This window comes from Strix aluco, chromosome 4, assembly GCF_031877795.1.
Source record: "Strix aluco isolate bStrAlu1 chromosome 4, bStrAlu1.hap1, whole genome shotgun sequence".
In the NCBI taxonomy this organism is placed as follows: domain Eukaryota; kingdom Metazoa; phylum Chordata; class Aves; order Strigiformes; family Strigidae; genus Strix; species Strix aluco.
Window position 1 is genome coordinate 96,679,855 of NC_133934.1, and position 16,890 is coordinate 96,696,744.

Here is a 16,890-nt window from a genome sequence, read left to right on the forward strand (position 1 = left end):
TGGATAGATAGACTCAATGGATTTTCATTTTCCTTATGTAGTAAGAAATGAAGAAAACATGGTCTGGAATATGGTGAAGATGTCTTTGGTCTTTGTTGAGGAAGGTACAATTTAACTGTTGCTGCTGGGTTGGACTGGCAGACCTAGGCCAGGAGGGCAGCCTCATTCTCTGCTCTAATATCTGTTAGCTCCAACAGTTTCCTTTAGAAGAGAAGAGCTGAGGGTCAGTGTTGGTGCTTGAAACAAAGTCTGCCTGGTGTTTCATGTATCATGCAAAATGGAGATTCTTCTGGTTTCATCTGTTGTATAGAATAAACTTGGTTTTCTGATATTCAATTGAAAAAATCAGCAAGACTGATTGCTACCATCTTTATTGAAGTTGCTCAGGCATTTTTCATTTTAAGACTCTCTTTTCAGTTAGAACTTTGTGACACTTTAATTATTTAAGCTGCAATTCTCCATGTTGCCTCCTGAAATGTTTTTCCTTAGGAAAACCTCAGTAAAAAACTAAGGCAGTTTTTTTTCCCAAGTAAAACTGGAGAACTGGGGTGAGAAATGACAAATATACTTTTGATCATGTTATAATCTATTAAACCCATTTAATACCTTTAAATTCTATAAGAGTTGCTGTTGCCATCACTTAGAAAAAAGTCCCTTATTTGTAAGGGAATGACATTTTGCTTCAAATCCTATATGCTGAACTTATCTTTATCTAGAATGCAATGTTTTTAGTGATAAAAACAGTCAGAAAACTCTGTTACAGTCCAAAAAACCTGGAAGCAAGATGATCGACTCATGAGTTCTCTTGGTTCTTTCCCTGCTAAGTGCCCAGGAGCAAGGTGGAAAATGTAAAAACCTGGCTGAAGTGCAGAGGAATTTTGTTTGTTTAAATGCTGTACTTCTTGAAATACTCTGTTTCAAAGACTGTTAGTGTGTTAAGAGTGATTTCTTTGGGATATGTATACGGATTGCCTTTGCTCTTTCTTTCCTTTAATGTCCAGTAGTTTAGTACTTATTCCATTAAAGACTTTTCATCTTTGTAATATCCATTGTAGAATTTTTTATTAGCAACCTCCTGAACAGTCAAATGGAAGAGATTGTGATGGAAATCGCATTTGGTAACTTGTTGCAAATTAGTCCACTTTCTCAAACAGATTTTTGACAAACAGGTCCTGTGGTGTTGCTGAACTCTGCCAACACAGTTTCAGTAGTAATGAGGACATGTTGTGTTCATCTTTTTTCTTTTTTTAACTTGCTGACGCAGCTCTGTCAGAAAAAACAACATATTGCTCTGCTAAATTGAAGTAGGCTACAGAAGAATGAGAACTTTCATGTCAGTCTCTTTAGGGGGGGAAGAGGTCTTGTTGCTCTCTGTAACTAAAATTCTAAAAGGTATTAGCACAGATAAAGTATTAACAGAAAAAAGAATCCACCTGTACAAATTATGCATATTTCCAAATTATGGCAGGTTATATTCAGAAAGTACTGCAGGTAGAAGAAACAAAGAGATTACTTGCTATCAGAGTTTCCATTAGCCTCTCCCTGTGCTTCCAGGGCTCTTCCTTTTCAGTTTGCTTAGACATAATACTGTTTTTTTTCTCCAAGAATCAACTCATACCCTAACTAACCTCTTTAAAAGCAGAATTATTTGTCTTCCTTGGATCACTGGTAGTTCCATGCAGTTATTTCCTTCTTTGTACGCCAAGTTCAAAACTAGACCTGATAGGAAATTAATTTCTTTTGAAAGTTATTTATGAAAGAAATGATACATTAAACTTCTTGCTCAACCTGCTGTATAATAATAATAAAACTCTTATCTGGATTTTTAAAAACAGAAATTTTAATTATTATCCCCTTCCCCTTCCCCTTCCCCTGTAAAAGACAGGAGTATCATCCAGGATTTTTATTTATTTATTATTTAGTTTTTATTATTCATTTTCTATCTGTATAATTATTTTCTAGTTTTGAAAAATCCAATGGCAAAAACATAATTCAGTGAAATTCTAGAATACTTTTAAGTTGGGAATATTTGGAATAGTTAAAATGTAGGAACAGCCTGGAGATCTTTTTTTTTTTTTTTAATTTTGTACTTGGCTATGTCAGAAAATGGGTTTGTGGAATTAGGGGAATAATCCTATAACAGTTTTCATATTTCTTATCAGGTTTCTAGATATTTTTTTCCCTATTCCTGTGCTCTCTTCTGTAATAATGCATTAACAAGCCAAAATCAGTTCAAATCTTTGACCATCTTAATATTTTGGTGAAATTCTAATGTTTTGTTTCAACTGTAACTATCAGCAGAAAACAGTGTTTTAAGAGCGATTTCGGTTGTGTGATCTTTATTCCAGCATCATTGTTAAATATACATCACCTTTATATAAAATACAGATATAAAGCCTATAAATATCATACATTTCAAGATAATGGCTCTCCATGATCTTGTGTGTAGTTTCTTCTTTTTTTAGTAAACAGTGATGAGTTGTAGCTCGTAGATGTGAAGAGAGTGATAAAAATGATTTTATTAACAAAACTGTGAAAACCCCAATACATTTTCATGATGTAGACGTCATGGACAAAGAGTTGGGATATTATTTGTGTTATTGTAAGAGATTTCAGTGAGATACTTAGTCAAATTGGAAGACAGGTAAAACATTCTGTCAACTCTGAGATGGATTAGCTGACAAAATTTAACAGCAAATCTAAAAGTGCATATTATCTGGAGATTATATTTCCTTTTCATATGTGGTCCATCTATTCTCATCCACATTATGGTGGTTGTAATACTGAAAGGGTTCTTCTGTCAAATCATTACCCTACATCCATTTCTTTGGTTCCTGTTGCATAGACCATTTCTGCTGCTACCAAGTGATTTACCAAGGCTGTCTTGTGGCCTCAGACAGCCTTGTGAGAAACCAGAAGCATTTATTCCTGGTTCTTCTTCACATATACTGCTTTTATGAGGAAGTAGTGGAGTGAAAATGAGACTTTGTAGTAACGGAGCTTAAATGTCTGGTCATATGTTGATATTGTACTTTGAAAATCAATAGGAAACCACGAATGTGGTTTGATTAGTGGATGTTTAAGAGGATAATTTACCTCTTTATGGATTAAGTTTTGTTGTTTCACTATATAAACTGCCTGGTCCATCTATACCATGCTAGTGGCCACTTAAGTATAGCTTGAAAGATGTATTTGGCTGTAATGCATCAGGCGTATCAGGTAACCTTCTATTAGTGCTGCAAGAGCACCATTAGTTCATCTAATTAGCTGTAGCTTGTTAACACTTTGTGAATCAAAGGATTCTGCCTAATATAATTCCCTGCAGATCTAGAATGAAGTCTTATATTTGCATACCTTTGAATCGTAAGCAATGGGAAAGTTCCTTACAAAACGTTAAAATCTGGTCAACGCTGGTGCAGCAGAAAAGTTCTTCATGCTGGTCCTACCTAAGCTAAGACATGTTGCTACAGAAGTGTTAGTCTCTTAAAGCTATATTGGCCCATCTTTGTGACTGTTGGAAGAAACATTGAGAATTATTTGGCACAATATTTTACTAGAAGTAGGTACAAAGATTGATATGTTAACAGACAGATTCTTTAAAATTAGTTTCTGGTTTGGGGATTTGGAATTTTTTCAATTAGCAGAGAGATGGGCATGCTAGAGGAGCACTTACAGGAAAATATCTTACATTGTTTAGATGGAATATTGGTTTGTCACTAGGCATAGAAAACAGGGATAATGGTTTGACTACTCAAAGTTTTGCATTTGAGAAGAGAGATTTCAAGCACATATCTATATCTTCGGAAATCTTTGATTAACTTCTGGCATTTGAAGACTGAAGGGGTGTTTTCCTCACTCTGCTGTCCATTTTAACATCTCATTCCCTCCTCATTTTTCTGTTTTTCTCCTCTGAGTTTCTATTTTCTGTCATTCTGTCTTTGAAATCAAAAAGCATACAGGAAAGGAGCCAGGAATAAAACATTAATTTTAAGGAGTATATTTTAATTTACTTTTTTTTTTTAATTTATAGCAGATAGTTGATTTCAAATAGGGATTGCAACATAAAATATTAAGAGAAACATTTTTACAGGAAGCATAGTGCTGGAAACCTTTTTTTCTTTAGGATCATGTATCTACTGTAAAATGGAAGCTACTAACACAAGGGCATGTCAGAATTTTTATTGGAGGAATACCACGGAGAGCTAAACTGTTGTATAAGCAACCATTATTAAGAAATGCAGTGAACAGGAACCATCAGTTTCAAGGAGATCATTGACATTATATACATCTCATTCAGAAGTCTTTGAAAATACAGGTTTCTAAAGATATCCTTACGATATTTATTAACCTTTAAGGTATACTTTTTTCTGCTTTTACAATAGCACTTTTAAAAAATTCCCTATTCATTGGTTGAAGGCTTATATAGCTTCCTCCCACCATGTGGCTTTTGGAACGGGAACCCTAACAAGTTAGCACAGTTGGGTGGAACTAGCTGGAGCTAGAACTACATGTTTGTAATAGGGAAAAACATAATTTATGTGTGGCATTTAACTTAGATAAATTGTATTAAAGGTCACTTGGCTCAAATCATAGAAGCAAACATCTGAATAAAGGGACTTTCTTAGTAAGAATACAACTGAAAATATTTGTCAGGAATTGTGATGTCTTTAGTGAAGAAGGTCACTTTAAAAAATATTTTTATCACTTCAGAAACCAAACTATTAATGAAGTCAGTATTTTCCATATAATTCTAGTTTTGTGGTCTAGGGGTTTTTTAAACAATTTTTGAGACCAGGTGGTGTGAGTAATAGATGTATTTTATGTTTGTTTCCCAACCTGACTAGTTAAATTAATATAAATTTTAAGTATAAATTGTGAGCATTAGTTCTAAACAGCATTAGTTCTAAACAGTTACAGGCTGGACCGATGGTCTAAGGCCAACTGCATGAGTTTCAATAAGGCCAAATGCCGGTGCTGCACTTGGGCCACAACAACCCCCAGCAGCGCTACAGGCTTGGGGAGGAGTGGCTGGAGAGCTGTCAGTCAGAGAGGGACCTGGGGGTGTTGATTGACAGCCGGCTGAACATGAGCCAGCAGTGTGCCCAGGTGGCCAAGAAGGCCAATGGCATCCTGGTTTGTATCAGAAATAGCGTGGCCAGCAGGGACAGGGAAGTCATCTTACCCCTGTACTCGGCACTGGTGAGGCCACACCTCGATGACTGTGTTCAGTTTTGGGCCCCTCACTACAAAAAGGACATTGAATTACTGAAGCGTGTCCAAAGAAGGGCAACGAAGCTGGTGAAGGGTCTGGAGCACATGTCGTACGAGGAGCGGCTGAGGGAACTGGAGGTGTTTAGTCTGGAGAAGAGGAGGCTGAGGGGAGACCTCATCGCCCTCTACAGCTACCTGAAAGGAGGTTGCAGAGAGCTGGGGATGAGTCTCTTTAAGCAAGTAATAAGTGATAGGACAAGAGGGAATGGCCTCAAGTTGTGCCAGGGAAGGTTTAGACTAGATATTAGGAAGCATTTCCTTACAGAATGGGTTGTTAGGCGTTGGAACGGGCTGCCCAGGGAGGTGGTGGAGTCCCCATCCCTGGAGGTGTTTAAGAGTCGGGTTGCCATAGCACTGAGGGATATGGTGTAGTTGGGAACTGTCAGTGCTAGGTTAATGGTTGGACTGGATGACTTCAAGGTCCTTTCCAACCTAGATGATTCTGTGATTCTGTAAACCCCAAAGTTTCTTCATTGCTTTTTTCCATCTCCTGTACCCTAAAAAGGTAATATGTTTATTTACAGCTATTTCAAATGAGACAGTGGTCTATAAAGGACCAAGAACTAGTACGGAGCAGTCTGGCTTCTGAGAATGGATTTGCTTCTAGTGAGGCTTCATTGTATTATTCAGTCCATCCAGAAACTTTTAAAAACAATTTTAATTAACTTTACATGCTATGTGTAGATTATCTTTTTGTTATTATTTTAGATTTCAAGATGTTTAGATTTCCTTATCTTCAGATCACAAAGTGTATTCAAAAAACTGGGTTTCAGATTATTTTGTTTCATGGACTGTCTTGCGTTGGATTAATTTGAACAGAGTGACATAGTCAAAGATCATAAAAGATCCAAGGCATTTTAACATGCTTTTCTGGTTATTTCCATTTTATTTATTTTTTGTATAGTTTTTATATTTTGCATCTATGCTTAAAAATTGGTTTTGGTATACAAAGCTCTCCATCATGGATTAACTTAATGACTTTCAACCTTATGTTCAGTTATGTTATCTTTTTGTTTCATCTGAATTTGTTGGCAAGACTCTAATATGCTTTAGTACTTCCCTTGTGCCATTGCATGAGGTCTGAAGTTTAATAAAGCAGTTCTCTGTCTGGTATAGACTCTGCTTCTTATTCCTTAACAACTCTTTGCTAATGTAGTTCCGTACTTTTGTAGTTGAGAAGAGCAGTATTTTAAACTACCATTGCTAACAGTATGAAGTATTGTTCAAGCTATTGCACAAATAATTAAATACTCTAATTTTGGGAGTTTTGGTCACAATCCTTTAAATACAATGTAGATTTATTGTTGGAAAGTGCTTGTTAAATAATTCTTTTATTTATGTCTAAGCTGCTGCAAGGCGCTGTTACATTTTTGTCTTCACGAAGAAATAATCCCTTTTTATCTTTCTAATTATAACATTTGTAAGTCAAATGATAGTTTGAAAGAACCTCAGAAAAACAGGAGAGTTTAAGCAAGAGAAGAAAATGATGGAGTTTGTCTCTATCAAACAAGTTGTGCTCAGTAAGCAAATATTATTGCAGTTTCATTTCAGTTTCTTCTAGCTTGTGACATGGATCCTTCTTCTGTCCATGTTTTTACCACCTTTCCTCTACCATGCTTCTATTTTGGTGTGTTATTTAGCTACATAACGCAGCACAGAAAGTTACCCATAGCATACTCGGGAACAAATTGCCACATAATAACAATCATATTGGGGAAAGCTGGGAAAGTAAGGAGTTCCAATTCTTGCTACTTAAAGGGGAAGGAGGAAGACCATCTGCCATGCTGAGCAGTGAATGATGTGTCCTGCTAGAGAGAAGAAACTGCAGCTATGGAGACCTGACTTTCTAAGAGCACGTTTTGAACAGCAAAATGGATGGACATGTTGGCCCTAGACTTCAAGGAGCACTAAATCTGTGACATTTTTCGTTGTTGTTAAACTAAAAAAAAAAAAAATCCATCAGCAGAGCAAGTTTGCTTCTCAGCCACCTATTTAACAATTTCATTTGTTCCTTCCAGTTTATATTTAGCTATCTCTGAGTAGCTGTTTTTCTCCTTAAAGTAGTATTTCTCACAACCTGAATCACACCACGCTCCTACTATGTATTTGAAAGCTGCATGAGAGAAAGTTAACAATGATGCTGAAGATTGCCTTCATTGCTCCACACTGTATGTTCTGTAGTTAAAATCTGAAGTCTTCTTGGATTAAGGTGCATTTTACTTAAGCTGTAAACTTTGCCTGAATGTGGCTTTAATTTACAAAAATTCGCTCCCTGTAGTAAGGTTTGCAAATGCAAGTAGGATTATAAACAGATTGCGAGGTAAACAGAAAAGTTGGGGAATTGGTGTTGTAATTAAGTTTGAAAGTCCTTAACCAGTTTCTTGCCTTAACATAATTCTCCTGATAATTTCGTACAATGCTTCTGCTTATAGAACAGGGAGTTCACTTCTTTCTTTGTTTTCTGATGGAAGATTATAAAAAGGCTGAATAAGGTGCTGAAGGCACGAAAGAGAAAAAGGTTTTCTTAGTAAAGAATGTATCTATTAACAGAAATGAGCTTCAAAATACCACTAAACAATGCAGCAGTGCATGGTATCACATTATGTTTTAAATCAGTGAAAACTGATAGGGAATATTTCATTGGCCTAATAGTAACAAAGTGTCCTTTCTGCTATTGCTGTTGTTACTATTACTGCTTTTCTCTAAAACTCATTTTTAATATGGCTTAATTTCAAAGTATGTGTAAATTTTTGCATCATAAGGAGGGGGTTACATTCTGTTCAAGGTGATTCTAGATTTTAACGTGTCAATATGTGTGCACTAAATCCATTGTTTAGTTTGGTGTAACTAAGAAGAGATCTAATAGGATGTAGCCATTAAAACAGGTCTAAGCTGGTGTAACAGGTTGTTGTCAAAGATGTTAAGATTAAAAAACCACCTTCAATAAATTTATTTGTTTCTAACTGAAAAAGAGCTTTTAGTTGCAATATGATTTAAGGGAGAACTGTAGGTCTCATTTCAGTAGTGTAATGATTCAGACCTCAGGTTAGATTAGGGAAGCTGCTTGTCTTTTGGGAGGGCCACAGCCTAAAAAATTTGTGTGAGGCAAGGGCTAGCTAGTTTTCTCCTTTACACATATTCTTTTGTTTAAAAAAAAAACAACTGCATGCATGTTACCAAGAGTAATGTACTCTTCAGAACTGAGCTGTGAAGCACCTGATGATATTATAGATGCCCTTTGAGGATATTAAATTTGATCATAATGTCTGGGTCTATAGCTACTGGGCCTGTAGTTTCCGTGTTGTTATTTCCTTGTAGTCACTTAATCATATTTCAATGAGAAGATGCCATGCCAGCTGAGGTGAGAGAGAGAGGAACACATAACATAGTTCAGACTAATTTAACACTGATGTTTTTTTCCTAGATAAGACTGTGAAATACCTATAATACAGACTGTCTTATTTCGTGTATTAAAAAACAATTCCCTTTCTTCTGATTGCTCCTTTCCTATTTTCTAAATCAAATGTATTGAAAAATACTTTGATGTGATGCATCATCTTCCTTAAATCAATACTAAACATAGATTTGGTCTCCTTGGGATATCCACCCTCACTTTAGATAGGTTTTTCCCAGTTACCTATTCTTTCTCCTTCCTAGTTTAATAGTGTATGTTGCCTGTGGACCAATATATGGATTGTGCCATCCATTTCCCTGCCTAGTAACTCCCTTGAAATTCTGCTCGTCAGTAGAGTTCTCCTGTAAGTAAAAACTGACTCGGCATGCATTAGCCGAGACTGCTGAGTATTCATTTATGGAAATGTTCACAAGTTCACTAGCTCATATTTGATGGAGCTCACCACAGTAGATTACTTGAGGGACAGTTTGGTGCTATGGCTAAGGTGATGTACTGGCAAACTCCTACCATAATGGGTGTTCCTACTGCTTGGGTGAAGAGTGAGTAGGTTCAAGACTGCTCCTGTGATGAACAAATGTTCTTTGATGGTTGTTATTTCTGTATGCAGAACCACTCTTGGTTGCATCTGCCAGTGACACACCCTGTGGCTGCACGGTCACTGAGTGGTACACTAGAATAGCAGCAGGCATGCGCAGCTGGAAACAAGGAAGACTAGAAGTGAGGCTGCTCTTTTTGGCAGTACTCAGCCTTGTCCATATTTCAAACTCCAAACTCAGGCAATGAGTTAAAACAGGAATACAAGAAAAAACAGTATGTCATCATTTTCTCAGAAACTCTTACAGGTCTATGAAACAAGCCAGTCTTCAGCAGTTCTGGCTAAAGGCTTTGCACCTTTCCTACCCCTTCCTAAACCTGCATGGGATTCCAAATCATGCTACCTAACTATTGACCGCTGGTGAACAGAATTAAGAAGCTGATTCAGCTCTGATGGAAGATTGTTCTTACTGTTAGTCCCTCTCTTTAGGACCTCTCCTCTGTCTTCAAGGATTATGTGTGCATAATAACAATTTTGCTGGCATGAAGAATGATACTACTCAAAGTAAATGGAAAGTTTGAACTATTTAAAGAATATTATAAAGAGATGCAATGTTTTAACAAAATTTAAATGAAATCACTGCAATAAATGCCTACTTGCTGGTAGGATAGGATGTTTTGTGTAAATGCTGCTTGCTTCTTAGAGTTAGGATTTTCTGATTACTTATAAGTTATTGGCATCATTTTAAATCTGACTCCCTGCATACTTGTATATTGAAAAAATACATAAAACTGAAATGTAACATGACAGTTTCCTCTTAATTATGGCTGTCTGAGGCTAAGTTTGACTATTTTGAAATGATGGAAAGTGCTGCTGTATTTATGCTTTGAAAGTTGAAAACTGAAATTCCTGCATTTTTCAACAAAGAGAAGCCTTGGAGCAGGTGATCTCCAGCTTTGCATGCTGCTGGATTTGCTGCTGAGCTTTAGGTCTTTCCCTGATGCTTATGCATTTCCTAGTGACTGCAGAATTCTCCGCTTCAATTGTGGTAACAGAGTTCCTTCTGGTTAAAAAAACAGTTTAGTGCTCAAAAGAATAAACCAACTTCTATTATAATGTATCAAAAGAATGTAAATATATCCAATCTGTAGCAAGAAAATACAATGTGATGCAAAGTAAAGGAAATAACAAGCTCAATAAACCTGGCCGTAGTAGTACAATTACACTATTGCATGCTGAATCAAAAATAGATTTATACAGTACCTATATGCTAGCTGAGTAAACAGAACCTTTTTTTTTCTTCTTGCAAGTTTTCTTGATGTCACAGCAGTTTCACAGATAAATACAAGATGATGTTCAGCTTTTTTTATTTTTTAAATGTTTTCTTGGTAAATAAAGCACCAAGAACTAATTACATTGTGATGGTGTTATGTTGCTGGTTGTGCTGACTGGGTAAAAAGCCAACATACATGCTTGAATGATTCTTTTGACTAAATATTCAACAAGTTAACTTTTAAGTGAAAGAGGGCAATAGGTTCCAGCATTAAAAAGTAAATTTTGTTTGAAATGGGTGTTTTAGTGAACAGCTTGTGACCTTATGGAACAGCATTGACTGAGAGCCCTGGAGACAGAGGGGTGATGTATGGGAGAAATATTATGACTCCAACTGTGAGTGTTAGCAATGCCGTCCTTTTTGTGTCAGATTTTTCAAGGTAGAAGATTTGTATCAGAAAATACTGAGAGAAGATTGTGCTTCTGCAGGCTTGTTATTTGTCATATGAAGTTTGCCATGATCAAGTTTGACAGGCTTCTCTCTATTTTTTCCAGCAGACAATATTATTGTTGAAGATTAGTCAGATGCCTTCCGTCCATTCCCTGCCTCACATGCTATGTCATGCAAGCTTTGAAATACTTAACACATAATTTAAATGAATGACTAATTTGGCAAGCATAATGGAAGGCACGCATACTATCCTTCAATTGCACAAACCCATTATGGAGCTTTGTTACATCAGCTTCTATCTTCCAGAGGGAGAAGTCAGAGGATTTACTTACAAGGGCTGTGTAACTCTGGATAGAACCAGTAAACGTTTCTGTAGCTGCTACCAAGTAAGGGAGAGGTTAGAGATGGAGCTGAGAGAACAGCCGAATGAAAACTTTGGAGATATTATTTTCAAGCAAACTACCACAAAAGACATTCTCATTGAGCTGTACAAACTAACTGCTGAAAAGGAAAAACTGTTATCCAGTCTTTTGAGATCACATCATATCCCTGGCCTTAACACACGACATCAGGAGGGAAAGCGGCAGGATGTTTCTGGAGTCCCGAAACGTAAAGGTGATGATTACTCCAGTTTTACACATCAGCAGGATTTCTTTCTGGATTCCACAAATAGAGACAATTTGAATCACAAAAAAATGAGGAAATACAGAAGGAAAGAGAACTTTGAGGAGTTCAGACACCAGAAAGGGGGAAAAAAGATATATGAACAACATTTTTCTTTACTGAGCCCACAAGACATGCAAATGGAAAATAAGAAGATGCTCCCCACAAGATTTCCTGCCAGGAGTTTTACCAGTTCCTTTTCTGCCTCCAGTTGGCTAACAGTAAAAGGTAAGGATGATTTACCAGTAGACAATAGTATACAACCAGAAAGGTGGAAAGAAGAAGGGTATTTTCTTGAGAGCAACCAAGCTGTGAAACTGGATGCTGACTTACCACATTCAAGCTCAAAAGACAACAATGACATGGTTGCAGTTGAACTAGTGGACAATGGAGAATGCATTCCTGAAGTTACGAAGGTACAACAGAGTATCACTTTGATAAAGTCATCTGAGGACATTCTATCTAACAAACTTGAGACATTAAGTAAATCTGCATCTGCTAAAAGCTTGAAAAGTAGCAAGTATACTGAGCCGGTATGCAAGAAGAAACCAGGAATCACAGTTGTTGCTGAATTACAGGATTCAGAAGCTTGTATTAGAAAAGTTGCCAAACCCCCTGCAGAGTCTTTACCTGATTTTCACAGAGATAAAGAAAACATTTCTCCTGTTCTCACAACAATACCTAATGAATTTATATCGAGAACTGACGTATGCTCTGTAGATGAAGCTGCTGGAGACTCTAAAAACACTGTGCTGCAGGAAAAGGAGCAAGACAGCTCTGATTTGCAGTACAAAGCAGAGAGAGTGCATATTAGTGATGAGTCATGCAACCTTGTGGGAGCAGTCAATAAAGCCCTTCTGAAAGTTATACGGAGCGACAGTTTAGATGAAGCTGCAGAATGGAAGAGACTGCAACAAATTACAAGAGTAGACAGAAACCTTCCAGGCTCAATATATGAGAAAAGAACCAAGGTATCCCGGGGAAGCAGCAAGCATTTATTTTTGAACCTGCCTGTAAATGAAAGTCCTGATATTTCTCAGACAAATAATAACCTTAAACGGGAAGAGAAAAGGCTGCATTCACCCTCGTTAGTAGCAGTGAGTAATGTTTTTAGTAATTCATATCCGCTATCTAATACACACAAACAAATGTCACCTATTCCTTCTCCATTATCTTCAAGACTGCCTAGCCCACAGCTGCATCATCGGATTCTCCCGTTACCAACACTAAACACTGAGGACGAATCTATGTTCAGTGACTATGGCAGTGGGAGACATGGTGCTATAAACCTCTCTTTCAGTGATTTGGAGCCACAGTTTTATCTGAAGTTTTCTGAACCTGGAGAATTGGGATTTGCCACCAGACAACCAGGCCTACATCAGAATGCAACTGCGGGGCATTTTGAAAAGCATGCTGTACAAGAAAAATTGACTACTCGGACACAGCAGAATTTCTGTCCAGGTCAGTCCTATTTAATATATTTTTAAACTAAGAGAATCGATTGACCATGAAAGTATTGGAGTGCTTTTTAATACTAGCCTTTAATAATAAATAGTATGTTTGCAATGAAAGTATTTTTCACTACTTAAGGATTGAGTGAAAAGTTGTTGAACTTGAACTTTTTGAACAAAAGTTATAGCTAAATAAATAAAATCTTATAGCTATATAAGATTTCCTTTCGGAACATTTTTTTATGTCAGCTTATATTCAGTCCTGTTGTTTCTGAATGACCCCTTAACCAAAGTTATTTAAATATTTTCTATCTAAAATGAAAAAAAGTTTACATGTTTATTTTCCTGCTTTTCCTCTGCTGTGTCCTAGTCTGTCAGACTGTTATGATAACACTGATTATCCAAAACATTCTTTTTAGTTTGCTTGGTTTAACTGATAGAATATTGTCTGGGCAAGCTAATTTACATTGCCCTAAGTATAGGACTGGTGCTTTGACCATTTAGCTACAAGGGGTTGATGTAAATTCTGTAACAAAGGGCTTGTTTTGAGAAGGATTGCATACAGGAGTCATGTTACAATGTATTTGAGTACAGCCCATGAGTTTATTTATAAATAATACTATGAATATAAAAATGTATAAGTATATGGCATACTGAATAACTATCTTTGTTAGCTAGAACATTAACATCTAGACCCTTCATTTTTTCTCTCAGAAATGGGAAGGCTAGAGGACTTGATTCCAGTGATCTGTCTAGGTGTGGCTTAGATTGGTTCCTATATGTTATAGGGAGGGCTGACAGTGCAAAGTGACATGATTTCACTATAAAAGGGAAAGAGGTGCTATTTTGCAGCCTTATCACTTTTCATGGAAAACAGGATAATTTTCTATAGTCTCAAATTAAAAGGGAAACTAGAAAAAAATATGGAAAAACCCCATTGATATCTGTAATTCTTATTTACTTAGACTCAAGCCTCTTGTGTGATACATCTTTCCCACTCCCACCCCTGATTCCCTTTAGAGTGTGTTTGGGTCTCTTGCCATACCTTTGACTGACTCAGCTCACTAAAATGGGACAAAAATATTCTCTCCTTTTTTTGGGGGGGGGGGGGAGGGGGGGAGATGTGCAGTCTGCCATTTTAGTTACCTAAATTGCTTCACAGGGTGGCCCAATGAGTGACTGCCAGAGCTGATGCAAGACGAGTTACAGGATTCTGCAGGTTAAACCAGGGAGGAAGACATGGGCATGAGGAAACGGGGTTTCCAAAAGGGGAGCTGTGTAGGGATGTGAAACCATTACCTTAGCCAAAGGGTGTTGAATATTGCCTATGAGGCTTGCATTTATGCTTTCTGCTTCTAGAAGTTGCTTTAGTTCCACTCCAGACTAAATCAAATTTAGAGCATTGTTTGATGAGTTGACAAAGCTGATACAAACACTCACTGGCAAAAAAAAAAGATGGGTACGATGCTCTTCTTCTTTCATTCTTTTCTTGGTTCCCATTGTGCTGTGTTGTCCTACCCCTCTCATTACTTCTTGTACTCATTGTACCTTTTGGTGAGCTGGTTTAACTCATGAAACCAGCAGAAAATTTCACCCCTTTATGACTCAAGTAGCACAACCAACCTTTTTCTCCCGACTTTGCATTGGTATTTTTTAAATTAGTTTATCATTTAGGATCATTGGATATGGAACTGTACCTATTGTGCTGCACTCTTGTACTGGTTTTGCCTGGGATAGAGTTAATTTTCTTCATAATACCTTGTATGATGCTGTGTTTTGGATTTGTGGTGAAAATGGTGTTGATAACATGCTAATGTTCTATCTTGTGCTGAGCAGTGTTTGCACAGCATCAATCCCTTCTGTATTTCTCATTCTGCCCCTCCCCGAGAATAGACTGGGGGTTGTGCAATGGGCTGGGAAGGGACACAACCGGACAGATGACCCAAACTAACTAAAGAGATATTCCCTGACATATAATGTCATGCTCAGCACTAAAAGGGGAAAGAGGGAGCTTTAGGGGGGTTAGCCATCTTTTGTGTGGGAACTGGCAGGGCATTGGTCTACCCACGGGAGGCGGTGAGTGATTGCTTTTGTATCACTTGTTTTGTTTTCTTCTCTCTTCTTCCACTTAGCCTTCACTTATTAAACAAATTTTATTTGTTTGTTTTATCTTGACCTCAAGTTTTCTCATTTTTATTTTTCCTTTCCTCTTTCCCCTGTCGCACTTGGGGTGGGGGGAAAGTGGGTGAACAACTGTGTGGTGCTTATCTGCTCACTGGTGTTTACCCAGAACAGCTTTATAAGAAACAGAACAAAACACATACACACAAATATCATCTGTTGGCTGAAAATCCTGGCTATTAAGCAGAAACATCTTTGTGGAGTGAATAAAGTGCAGACAAAACAATAACTTAGTCCTTATTTACAGTTGTCTTGCAACATTAATACAGACAGAAAATATCACTGCAACTTTCTGAAAGATGTAATACTATTCTGGGTTTGTTGTTCTCGTTTGGGGTTTTTTTTTCATTTTCATGTATGATTGCATGCCAGCTTTATTGTGTGTCAGAAAAATCTGTAACTTTAAGGAAAATTTTCCTACTTTGCTGGCATATATAGCACTGTAGGCATGTCTCTGGATCCAGGATAATATGACTTTCCATTTTGTTCTGAACTAGGAGTGGAATCATTCTTATTGAGAGAGCATTGGTAGTACAACTCTTCTGTAAACTGATAGAAGTAATAACTAACTGACTATAGTGCAGCGGGGCAAGTAATGTACCTCCAAATTTAGGCAACATAAGTGATGTTAAGATCTACAGCAGTAATTTTGCAGTCCTGGTTTGATCCTTATCAGATATCTCCCATGTGTGAAGAGCAAAATTCAAGACTATTGTTAAGATATATTTAATGGGGTGCTATCACGAAATTATTTCTTTCAAATCTAGTCTGTTATTAAATTGTGCAAGTATCTACAATGAATCTAAGAATTATGCTGAATTTTGGTTGACTCTTTATTGGTGAGGTTGGTTGAAGAATTTATTTCATGTCAAAAATGCTGGTCTTATGAATGGCTGTTCAAAGTTATATTACTGTCACAGTTTGCGCTACATACTGCAAAACATTTGGAGCCTTTTATTACCTGTGTAACTGTGTATTTGTATTTGGAAAATTTCATGAATGGGTTAAAATATTTTAATTTATTAGTTTAAATAATGAATTTGACTCATCATACAGCTCTATACATAATTTTAATTCTCTTTTCTGATTGTTTTAAATCATGATTCTTCACTCTCTTTCTGGATAATTGGAGAATATTCCCGCAGTCAAAAGCGAAACATTTAGCTGAGGCAGAGTGCCTTTATTTCTGTACCTCCCCTTTTGTGCAAGTTCAGTTTCTTTACAGCAAATATTTATGGCACAAATCTCATGGTTTCATTACACAATGTTCTATCACTAATTCACTTGAAAGTAGTTTTCAGGACCTTCCTGTTGAAGTGCAACTGCTGACCATAGGAACAGGCCGCAGCTTTTATCTTAGAAAGTTAATAGTTAACTGGGAGGAATTTATAGTTCAACAATAATTATTTAGCCATTTTCTCTGTAAGTGGGACTGGGAATTAACACTCCTATATTTGCAGGTAATAGTTCTGTTTGAATTATCAAAACTCTAAGTAAAAGCTTTAGAATAAATAAAGACTTTCAAGAAATAAACTGTTCAGCTTCAAGCAGCAAAACCAAAAGTACAAACACTAAAATTTCTCATAAAAAAGACATTTATTAAATCCTCAGAAACATGCTTTCTGCATTTCTGTAGGGAGTTGTTTCTACT

General features: G+C 36.8%; 1 protein-coding gene across 1 annotated transcript in view; it reads left to right on the plus strand.

Moving 5' to 3' along the window:
* Window positions 1-16,890, plus strand: part of FMN1 (formin 1) — a 209,218-nt gene that overhangs the window by 5,951 nt on the left and 186,377 nt on the right. Inside the window, exon 2 of the mRNA XM_074824482.1 lies at window positions 11,052-13,068. Within this exon, the coding sequence (XP_074680583.1) occupies window positions 11,154-13,068 (1,915 nt within the window). The 5' untranslated portion in view covers window positions 11,052-11,153. The remainder of the gene's footprint in view (window positions 1-11,051; window positions 13,069-16,890) is intronic.